The sequence below is a fragment of the Cygnus olor genome, chromosome 4 (genome assembly GCF_009769625.2).
Source record: "Cygnus olor isolate bCygOlo1 chromosome 4, bCygOlo1.pri.v2, whole genome shotgun sequence".
Classification (NCBI taxonomy): Eukaryota; Metazoa; Chordata; class Aves; order Anseriformes; family Anatidae; genus Cygnus; species Cygnus olor.
Window position 1 is genome coordinate 68,648,471 of NC_049172.1, and position 11,861 is coordinate 68,660,331.

General features: G+C 37.2%; 1 protein-coding gene and 1 long non-coding RNA gene across 9 annotated transcripts in view; both read left to right on the top strand.

The window, feature by feature from the left end:
* ZFYVE28 (zinc finger FYVE-type containing 28) overlaps window positions 1-11,861 on the top strand; it is a 147,555-nt gene that overhangs the window by 109,086 nt on the left and 26,608 nt on the right. For 6 of the 8 annotated variants that reach the window (XM_040556345.1, XM_040556346.1, XM_040556354.1 and 3 more), the window contains exon 9: window positions 9,107-9,211. The exons of the other annotated variants lie outside the window; for them this stretch is intronic. In XM_040556345.1, coding sequence (XP_040412279.1) covers window positions 9,107-9,211 — 105 coding nt within the window. The remainder of the gene's footprint in view (window positions 1-9,106; window positions 9,212-11,861) is intronic. 8 annotated transcript variants of the gene reach the window in all.
* On the top strand, window positions 2,089-6,632 carry LOC121069845. Its single transcript, XR_005819669.1, has 3 exons — window positions 2,089-2,900; window positions 2,934-5,374; window positions 6,524-6,632. It is a non-coding gene; the product is annotated as an uncharacterized LOC121069845 (long non-coding RNA).

Consider the following 11,861-nt stretch of genomic DNA (forward strand, 5'->3'; position numbering starts at 1 on the left):
TTTTTTTTTTAATGGTGAGTAGTATCCTTGGTTTCCGTGAAGGGTTAATACCACAAAGCAGAGGGAAGAAGTGAATTAAGCTACTGTATTAAGCTACTGTTGTCTTCTTTATTTCTGTGATGATTTTCTTCCTTTGTGCCTTATGGTGTCAGTGGTGCAGAGATTGTATGTGGCGCAGGGTATCTCTTGTTATTTGTGTATGGAGTTCAGGATGGCGCAGTGTGGGTAGCTGGGACCGTGAAGCATTACTGCAATGTAGAGGGTGCAGAAATAATCATAGTTGAATTATGAAATCTTTCACTACCAGTGGAAATAGAATCAAGAGTTATTTGGGCCACAGTTAATTCCTCTTAGAGGTACAATGTAACTTGTCATGCTTAAAACTCAACTTTTGAGAAAATACCTTTATCTTCCTCGTTATTCTGAATATTTGCAATCTTAGGCTGGCAAGTATCATCATATTCAAGGCCTCATAACAGAAATACAGAATCATCTTCAGTTTAAGAAGTAATTCACAAATCCCTTTGACATTTCATGCTTTTACAACACTTCAGATGGAATATTGCTTAAAAGTAATTATTGTAAATTTAATTACAATGGCCAGATAAATTATACATTTATTGCAAAACTCAATTTGTCTAGTAATTTTTTCTTTGGGTAGGATATTTGTGAGAGCAATTCCGCAAAATATAATAAAATTATATATCAGCTTTTTTTTAGCCTTCCATGGTTTGTGTGTGTAACAATAACCTCTTGTCCAAGTCTTCATCTGGTCCGTGCCATTTGTGACTTTGCAGACCTCAATCACGCCTTCCCATCCTGGTCTTTCTTTGAGGCTGGAAAAGTCATGGCCTACCTGATCATTCTTTGTACTGACCTTGTCCTATAACATTAATCATTCCTACTGTCTTTCTCTAAACCTTCCTTTTAGGGGTAAGGGGATGAGAACTGCACTTAGACAAGGCATGGGCAGACCACGGATTTTCACAGTGCCATAGTTGTTTTCTGATGTTTTTCCAGTGATTCCTAATATTTTACTTTGGACTTCTTGGCCCGTTGCAGAGTGGTGAACGGATTGTTTTTTGATGTTGTCTGCCAAAGACCCAAAATTCTGCTTGTGAGCTCAGAGTTGTCCTGTGTGAAGCTAAAATTGTTCTCCATGTGTTTATCCATGGAATCCTGCCTGCCATTTTATTACCTGTTATCCAGTCTTTAGGATCCTGTGCAGTTCATCTGCCCTTGTTCTCACTATCCTGAATAATTTGGCACAGCAGGCAGCTTTTCAGACCTCATTGTTCTGTCATTGTTTCTGCAGACCATTCCTGAAATAAAAAACCCACGGGGTCCTAAATGACCTCCTGCTGTTCTGGGAACTGGTCATTTAACAACTCCTCCCTGCTTATGGTTGAGAATTTTCACCCGTTTTGGAGAATTAGGCTTCCCCATGATGCGTTATCCGTAATATTCCTAAAAACCTTTGGTGAGGTGTTTTGAGAGATTGTTCCTCCTTTATTTGGAAATGTTCTCATACTATATATACTCCTTCAGTATATGCTGCAGGAGATGGAGATCCTGGGGATCTACTGAGGACTTCAGATTAAACAGTTTTGTGTGTGTTGCTCTTTAGTTTTCATATACAGTATGTCTATATATAGGCTTGGTTCTTGCCTCTGAATCACTCATCACATTATCGGTAAAAGAGCGGATTCAGTTACAAAACACAACTTTGTGGACCTTTTCTTACTCACGCTGCCTGGGTGGTGACTAATCACTGCTTTTCAATGGTATTCTTAAATTGGAAGATCGTATTAGGCTTCTGTGACTGCTCCCTATTACATGCTTGTGAATGCCAACTTAACCATAGGGGAAACGTTTCAGACATAGATTATTCTCGGAATGATGGACCCATTAGCTAGAACAATAAGCAATCTAATATACATGGAATAGCTGCAGGGTATACTCATTCATCAAATTGATAAATGTATTTACTTTCTAGTTACTGGAACTCAGAAACTCGGAAAAGAAAATTTTCTTTCCCTTGTCTGAATCAAGCAGCTGTCAAATGTGCGTTATGACATCAACTGCTTCTTCTAGTAAATCCGTCCTTATACTATGCAATATGACATTATTAGTATCGTTTCAATGATCCTGTCGGGTTTACTGTAATTAATCCTTTAAGTCTGAACTACCTTTATTTCAGGTTTCTCGATCGAGCCTCAATGTTCAGTGGAGTTTAAAGTAAAGATTAAATTCTCTTCTGCATAAGATCCATGTGTCAACATCTTTACTAGTCTGGTGTTATGACACAGTTGACATTATTTCCTCTTTTTCTGTTATTTACTTGCAAGTATCTCAAAAAAAGCACAAAGGGCACTGAGAGTCTTGGACAGTGGGATTGATGATACACAAATATGAGAAAATCACTGGCAAAAATGCAGTCAGTATCTGATCTGATGCGGGGACAATGTTAGAAGGAAAGGCTGTGGCAGCAAACAAACTTACAAAGAGGAAGTAATGTAAGAAGAAAACCACACGACAAAGTGGCACTTAGTGTTTTGGGGTAAAAGGGCGTACTTTAACATGAAAGACAAGCTTTAGATCTGTATCTGTTCTTTCATTCTTTTCTTTTTCTTTTTTTTTCAACTGGAAGCAAGCTTTACAGATTTTTGAAATGCTCGTTCTATCATAGCATTCTCCCTTGTTTTTCCAAGGGAAGAATGTACGAAGATTGACTATTGTGTTTATTTTAGTGTTTTGGAAGTACTTGGCTTTCTGTTTTTTTCGAGAATTGATTTGTCTTATAAAATTTCAAATTCTTCTACATATTTTAGGAAGTTTAGCAGCTTGTTTCCTATTGTCATGCCATCCTAGTGTTTTCGTGTTTTAGGCTTAAATACTCAGTTCTGTTTCATGTTTCATGTTTCATTTTTCAGTTTCTGTTGCATGTTCATTTATCTGCATGCTGACCTGTAACAATTCTGATGTAAAAAGAAGATTTTGAAATGTAGCTTCTCTTCTTTCCCCTGCAGGTCTGTTATATCTAACTTAAACTATGCTTTTTTTTCCCCATTTTCCTTGATCTTAATTTATTTGGTGAATGTACTCTTAATGAAGCCTTTTACTGTGCATCTGAGACTTGGCAAAAGGAGCTGAGGTTGGTGATGATGAGAACTTCCTATCTTCATGTTTTCTGCAAGCTCTAAGTGTGTCTGTTGGCTGTTAGATACTGGCACTGTTCACATTTATTTGTGGAGGCTTAAAAAATAGAATATTTTGCCATATGCTTTTGCAGTGTAAGGAGGAGGAATGAGGCATCCTCAGAAGAGCATGTTTTCCTGTTTACTGCTCTGTATTGCAATTCTACAGTAAGATGAATAATTTAATCTTCTGCTTGGTATTCAAGGTGTCCCATTTCTGAGTTTTGCACCTCTGTACTCTAAAGGATGTTACACTATAATATATTTAAAACTTTATTTCCTCAGCATGCATGTTAGAATGACTCTGGAAAAAAAAAAAAAAGACAAACACCTGTTTTTATACAGTTGGTTTCTAATTTTGATTTTTCTGCCTGTGTTTTATTTCTCCGTAGGAACATGTGACATACTCACATTTTCATTAGAACAACATTAAGATACTGTAGTCGTTCCACCATTATAAATGCATGGAAAACAAGTATTTGGATTTTGGGGTTGGCTAGCATTCACGTAGTAATAACAATAAAATCCTTTCTAGCTTGTCTTTTAGTTTATAACATTTGATTCTATAAGTGCTCCTCTATCAAAACTAGATTAATTGATATTTCAATACATATTAAGTTGATTAAATGTATTAAATTCATGTTTTCCCTACAATATTCCTATGTTTTCCCAATAATATTCCAATCACAGGAAGACTTGAGAAGATTGTACCCGTCTTCACATGACAAAAATGCCTTTTCCATAAAAATGAACGTACAGCTGTGCATGTTCACAAAACCAAAACTACATCTGCTTAGCCATCTCGTATTGATTAGTCTTTTAACTAGCTATTCAGGAGTAAGAAAAATTCTCATCAGCAAGAAGGAAAGAGTAGTTGATTGGGAAAAAATAGGAGCTTTTCAATTGCAAAACTTTGCTTAAGCAATCTTTTATCTGGCTTCTGATTGAAATTCCTCTCTTCCCCTTCTGGTGTTCTGTTTCTTTACTATGTAACATTTTATATATGCAATTGAACAAACTCAGATTTAGCACAAATACCAGTCTCAAATTAAAAATGACAGTGGTTTTGACCTTGTCTATTGAACACCGATTCCGTGTGGTATCTGATAATGTGGTTGCTGTTTTGAAGCCTTAACTTGCAAATAAAAGGTGTCAGTGTTTTAGAGCAGGTTCCATCTTCCTAGGACATACATCAAATGCAGCAACAGGGAACTGTATTAATTCTCAACATGCATATTCCCAAAATGAATTTATATGCATAGTAGGTATAACAAGATTTAAAAAGGGACTTATTTGAGTGGACTTGGTATCACTGACACATCAGGCTTCACAGTTAGCTCTCGTGTAGCATAAGAAAGACTGAGAAGAGAAGATCTGTGCCAATTAACTGATGTAATGTGCAATGTAATTGGAACTCAAGTAATAAAATGCATGAAGAAACCGTTCTGTAAAACAATGAGAGGTTTAACTGAACTTTTAAGAGGCTGGAGACACATTCCTGCAGCAAAGAGCACACAAAGCAGGATAAAAGTGGCTTTAAATATTTATTTACTTATTTATTTAACTTATCTTTAAATAAGTGGTTCTCTTGTTCAGTCGGCCAGTATTCCATGAGAAGAGGCGGTCACGTCACCTCATGTCACCTTGTTCTGTTGCCTCAAGTCTTTATTTTTATCAGAAGTGCTGAAGAGTTTCATTTTGGTGAGCCTAGATGGTGGTTTGATTCCATGCTGGAATGTCATTTTAAAATTAGCACAGCAGGCATTTTAAGACCTCACAAATGAAACAAATGAAACTTTTACCACTTACACAATTTATACAGAGTCCAATGAATCCTGTGAGCGTGGAGGCCCAGTCCAACCTGGCATGAATTTCAAGTGAGTACAAGATGCCATGAAGTTCATGTTGCACGTGGGCTGGTGTGGAAGAAAAGCTTGGCTGCCCTCTTGGAGCTGCTGCCTGCTGCAGGACGTGTCTGTGTGCACATATGTTCCCTTCTTGTAATTGTGCTACCGAACACACGTGCCTAGCTAGTATTGGCTGGTGACAGCCACCGTGAGCTGGGAAAAGCAGGTCAATTCACCTCAGGATCCACCAGCATCAGGCAGACACTAATGAGAAGAAAACTGTATAAAGAGGTATCCTGAATCTGTGCATACTGAGAGAAGACGTAGTGAGTGAGTATGTCAGGAATCTTTTTGTGTGTCTTTTTTTTTTTTTTAATACTTAACTGTAACACTGAGAAGGTGTAGAACAGACTTCTCATTATTGGATTTAATTTCTTGGTACTGAATAAACACAGACTTTCTTGCTCTGTAGCATTCTAGTCTGAATATAAACCAGAAATAAATACTATAAATAATAAATATTTCTGGTAGAAAAATTCAATCTGTATTGGTACAAACAAGTGAGAAAAATATTTACAAATTTTAATTGTCCAAATGATGCATCCTTTTGTACAACAAACCAACCTCTATTAAGCAGGGTTTGTGTAAAGTATCTGCAAACAGTTTACATTGCCAAATGATTTCTGACCAGCTGGGTTTTTAGTGCTGAAACCACTGGATGGCTCGGCATGGCCAGGCTCGTACACCGAGTAAAAGATGAAGAAATAGAAAACGAAGGCTCTATGAAGCAGTTTACAATGGCAATCAGCTTTAAGATAAGGCTTCAAAGTAGATAAGATAGTGGAGCTGAAAAGAAAAAAATGCTGGCTGTTATTTCTAGCAACTAGGTAGAGGTGAGGGGATTTAAATGAGGGGAAAAAGGTATGGAGAAGGGGTGTGAGAGGCATAAAGGCTTGTACGCTGGTCTGAGAATATCCATGAAGATGAAAACATTTTATCAAAAATCTCAGTATTACCTTTAAAGTGTTGTTATGCCATTCAGCTCTGAGGTTACTCATCACATTTACTTACTGTCTAGTTCCAGCCCTTTGTGTTCCAGCTGTCTTCATTTTGCCTTCTGGCTTGGACATCCAATCCAAAATGTTAGCTCAGGAATGAAGGTGATTTTGTGCTTGGGACAATGTTGCTAAATATTATCAGCTCTTAACAGAGAGATGATACTTAGGGTGGTGATGGTTTGTTTTATTTGTTTTAGCTCATAAAAATGCATTGAATTCTTTATACGTAGGAAGAGTGTTAGCCCTTTTGGGTTTGAATAAGAGCTGTGAAAAATTCAAATTCCAAAAAAAAAAAACAACAAACAAAAAACAAGCCACAACTCAGAACCTATGAAATGAAACTGAATTTAGGTTTTTAGTCTCACAATTTTGTTGTGTACTGTTGGTAACAGATATTTTGTCTGGATTTTAAATATATCAGGCAGAGCTTACCAGAAAGCACTAAAGGACAGCCAACCTTACATCTCTCGGAAGTGTTACTACCCAAATCAGCTGGCAGGATTGTTAGACTGGAAAAAAATGGAAATGATGGGGAGGTGAGAGAGAATAAAAGAAGAAACTGAGTATGCTAGTTGTTCTTGTTTACTGGATCTTGCTATTCAAAGATTACTTTATTCTGAACAATACATTTCATCTTTGCAAGACAGCTTCTCTTGCTCAATCATGCTTTGAAACCGCATATTAATGTTTTATTTTTTTTACATCATTTAGCTGCCATAAAACAGATAGCAAAAATACATTCTAGTAGCTTGGCTGTGTTGTAAGATTGGATGGGTAAAGGTGATGAGGTATAAAAGAGTAAGCCTTTGTTTAAACGCACCTATCTGTTCATAATGAGCAGAATTAGCGAAGGAAATTATATAAAATGAATGAAAGTTAAATAGATTTTTGTTCAAGTCTGATAAATTATTTTCCAGTTGCGATGGCTTTCCTTTCAACTAAAGCATAGTACACTAGGGATTTATTTTCAAATTGACAATCAGAAATGAAGAACATGAAGGCGTACATATTCCAAGCGATTAGTGGGAGGTATGCAAACAAATCCTATTATTTCTTAGTGGGATTAGAGTGCATACCTTCCATACACTGCTTTGAAGAATTCCCCTTAAGCGTTCTTCCAGACTTTTAGCTGCAAAAGCAGCTAGAATAGTAAATTTTACTGGTTGATAGTTGGCTGAATATGAGCCAGCAGTGTGCTCAGGTGGCCAAGAAGGCCAACAGCATCCTGGCTTGCATAAGAAGCAGTGTGGCCAGCAGGTCTAAGGAGGTGATTGTCCCCCTGTACTCGGCTCTGGTGAGGCTGCACCTTGAGTACTGTGTTCAGTTTTGGGCCCCTCGCTACAAGAAGGACATGGAGGTGCTCAAGAGAAGGGCAACGAAGCTGGTGAGGGGTCTGGAGAACAAGTCTTACGAGGAGCGGCTGAGGGAACTGGGGTTGATCAGCCTGGAGAAGAGGAGGCTCAGGGGAGACCTCATCGCTCTCTATAGGTACCTTAAAGGAGGCTGTAGAGAGGTGGGGGTTGGTCTATTCTCCCATGTGCCTGGTGACAGGACGAGGGGGAATGGGCTAAAGTTGCGCCAGGGGAGGTTTAGGTTGGATATTAGGAAGAACTTCTTTACCGAAAGGGTTGTTAGGCATTGGAATGGGCTGCCCAGGGAGGTGGTTGAGTCGCCATCCCTGGAGGTCTTTAAAAGACTTTTAGATGTAGCCCTTAGTGATACGGTTTAGTGGAGGACTTGTTAGTGTTAGGGCAGAGGTTGGACTAGATGATCTTGGAGGTCTCTTCCAACCTAGACGATTCTGTGATTCTGTGAAATTTGGTAGAAGAAAAGAGTTTAGAACATAGCTGGTCTGAACATGTACCCCGCATACTCCCACAATTCAGTTAAGCCTAAGAAATCTGTTGGTTGTTGTGGATGTGTAAGGTAAAAGAATCCTGATCTATACAGTTATATTTCTTTTAACTAAAGATATTTCTTAAGTTTCTCTCTGCATTGGCCAAAGATGTCTATTGACTGAACATTTCAGTTCAGCAGGCTTGAGTGATTCTTCTGCACTGCCTAGAGCTAATACAGCTTTGATACATTTGATTACAGATTTTATCTAGTATAATTTAATTTTCTTCAGCTTGTGCAGTTTCCAGTGGCTGAGCAGTAAATTGTTACTGAAACAAAAATTGGTCTTTCCACAAGAGTTCTGTCATGCTTACGAAACTTTTAACCTTCTAATCCTAGCTTATGTTGATAATATGACATAAGATCCGAAGTGATGTACTGTTTCAAAGCTTTTCCTTAGTCCAGGGATGACAGAGACAAGTTGTGTGCTGTTAACTTAAAGTTTTCATGATCTTTTATTTAGTAACTAGTGGATTTCCTCTAATGAAATGTCCATGGTTTGTCATGGGACCGCTACCTTGTGGTCATCCAGTTAGTTTAAAGCTTGAGGTACATGTGTAACAGTTGTAGGGACTCAGCGAATTAGGGGTGGGTATATTATCCTCATCTCCTTACTGAAGAGCCAGCTTTCTGCTTTTTCTCATAGACTTTTTCCTTCCCATTCTTATTCTGTGGAAACTTAGATCAAATTAGTTGTGGTATTTCAGAAGTTCTTGAAGCTTATTGAAGTCTTGCTTGAAACTCACTGTGACTTTATCAACTACCAATGATGTTATGTCTTCGTTATAACATTAAAACAAACACTCTTTTGTCTATGCCCTAAGAAAATGGAAGGTCCTTGGTTCTTTCCTGAGTGATTTAACTGCATGTCATAAGTTAAAATGAGGATTTGTGTAAGAAGTGTGCCCACCAACCTTGCTAAATCACCTGACCCTTTGGAAAGCAAACAAAATAGATGTATATCACTTCCTTTCTTATCACTATTGTTTCAAATATGATTGTCAGTTTACTCCGATTTCCGTATAATCAGTGACAACCCATGCTTTATCACTCTGTTTTTTTACCTTTGTTCTCTTCAGCAGTTCATTTTGTTTCCATGTTTTTTCAGTTCTCAGGATGGCTTACGTGATTCCCCCCTCAGCTCCATCTCCAGCAGTGACTATGAGAGTGTTTCTGTCACTACATGTAGTCTCTCCAGCATATACGCTCTGAGGTAATAACATCGCTTCACAGTCAGATTTGACTAATTGTATTGGGTTATGGTTGGTTAAAAATTTTCATTGAATTAACAATCAAGTGACAGCAACACTTCTGAATATTCTTCCTTGCGAACAACAGGTGCTGCTTTTTTTCTTGCCTTTTTTTTTTCCCAGCAGTTGTCTTCAGTGCTGCAATTGAGAGGCAACTATTTACAGAAAAGTTTCAATGCATTTAGTGCTGAATTATATGGTATGCCAGTGATCTCCCTTTCATTTATCCATATAGCATTTCTTAAGAGTAATTTCAGAATTCAGCTTGAAAATTACTGAATGTTTGTCTTAGCTAGGTTTTGCCTTTCTAGAAAGCATGTTTTTTTCCAATTCATTTTGCGTAGTTAAAATGAGGGCAGCATGCCACTTAACAATATTTTAACTTCCAAAGGTTTTTTTTTTTTTTTTTGCCAAAGTTGTTAATAATACTGGTTTATATTCTCATCATCTGAGCCTGCATGTGAAGGTTTTATCTTAGTCAGTTTGTTTTGTGCAGAGCACCTAGTGTGGGTAATAGAAGAATAAAGGTATGGGGAAAAAAAATCTTACTAAAACAGAAACCTGAGTTCTTTAGCTTTTTTCAAGGCATGCCCAACATACATGTATGTCATGTGTTGCATATGTTCTATGCAATAATGTTATTACTCTGGTACAGGTAGAAAGATACCACAGTATCAGTCAAGGTAGATCTTCCATTGCTTCTTGCCCTGCCTTTTTCATCCATATATCTCTATTCAGCACTTTTCATTTTAACTCCAGGAATACAAATTCTGTCTAGGTTGGGGGAAAGACAGAGGGTAAAAGGCCTTTTCCTATAGTGATAAAGGAAATATTACATAAAAAGTATTTTTAGGATGTGCCCACAATCAGGCTCATTTTTTTTTTTTAAGATTGCCATATTTTAAAAATGCAAATAAGGAAAGGAAGATGCAACTAGAACTGGTTTTCATGCTTTAAATTTTGAAATACACTTTTAACTATGCTTCAAACAAAACTCAATTTACCAGCATGCAGTTACCCTTTGCTAAATACTGTAACATGGAAGAGACTGTCCCACACAGAGCTGTCTGAATGGACAGCAGAAGTAACCTCCATTATTCTTTAGGCATAACTGAAGCAGAATAAATAAGTTTTCATTAGATGTGCCACCTTTTTTCAAGACCGTAATGTACTGCCTTCATATATCAGTATTTTGCTTGTCACTGTATATAAATATCTTGATGCGTAGGTAGTTAGATCTGTCTATTCCCTTTTTTTTCAAATTTTATTTTTCTGAAGCTTGGTTTATAAGGCAATTCTGTGCGTGTATATTTAGGCTTTTGTCCACTGAATTACAGCATCGTATCATCCTTGGGTGTCATCCAGGAATTCAAGTTACCAATTTTTCTGTATCTTATCCATGTAGCTATTGTAGTTGATGGTCCAATAAAATAGTAACTGCCTGCTTGACTATACTGGTATAAATTTCCCCTTTTGAAATACTTACGCAGCTTAGTTTGAAAACAGAAAAAAAGCTCAGAAGTCTGACTGCTTCAGAGAAGCATGTTCCTAGATCTGTGTGCATAGAAAAGGAATATTCAGCACATCTACTTGTATTATATTAAGTTACATCATTTGTCTACTGCAACAAGAATGTTCTTTGCAAAGACCATCTCTACAAAATGTTATTTTCTGGAGTAACTAAGTTCTTTCTGATGTCATGCGCATATCCAAAACAATACCTAAAATATTTTTTTCTTTTTCCTCTGAAATATGCCATTTTACTATGTCTTTAATTCCTTGCTGTTTTCACTTGTAATCTTAACAGTTAGGAATTGAAATGTAACACTTTCAATTTTGTCTGAAAATTAATTAGCTAAACACAGAATTCATAAAATGTATTTATTTGGCCTTTCCACTTCCCACATATCATAAACAATTCCTCGGTGCTGTTGTAATCACCATAGGTTAAAGTAGGTAAGCAACGTTGAGACTGAAAGCCTTGTTGTCAGTTTGCAGTGTGTTTTGGAAATAGCTGACCACCTTCAAACAGTTCAGCTCCAGTAACAAAAACAGCTTAGCATATAGTGTTGAATGAACTACTAGAATATTAAACAGCGTAGCTGTAATGGATTTGAAACAATGAAGTATAATATATATGGAATTACATATATCTACACATTTATTGTTTTCCAAATGAAGAACTAAGGGAGAAAATTCTTACTCCTTGCATCACGGAGCACAGTTAGACCCAGGGGTCATTGTGTGCCTTTTTATTTTCAACTGGGAAGAAAAAGCTGGTGAAGACCATGGGATCCAATCAGGATCCTGTAAAGAAGGCTCATACAAATCAGCATGTGATTTACTTTCCCATGTGACAGACTTCCCCAGCCTCAGCCGGTGGTGTATAATTTTTTTGAGCGACATTCATCCCATTTAACTTGAGGCACCAAACTGATACACCTTATTTAAAAGTTTTGTTGCTGAAGGTTCCATGTTTAGTCAATGGAGAAAAGCAGAATCCTCAGTTAAGTGTGTATTTTCTTGAAATGCATCTGGGCCAGAGATTTTCAGGCTTATATCGGAACTGTGATTGTATGCTTTGATTACTGATTGTGCTGATGCAGTAATTTG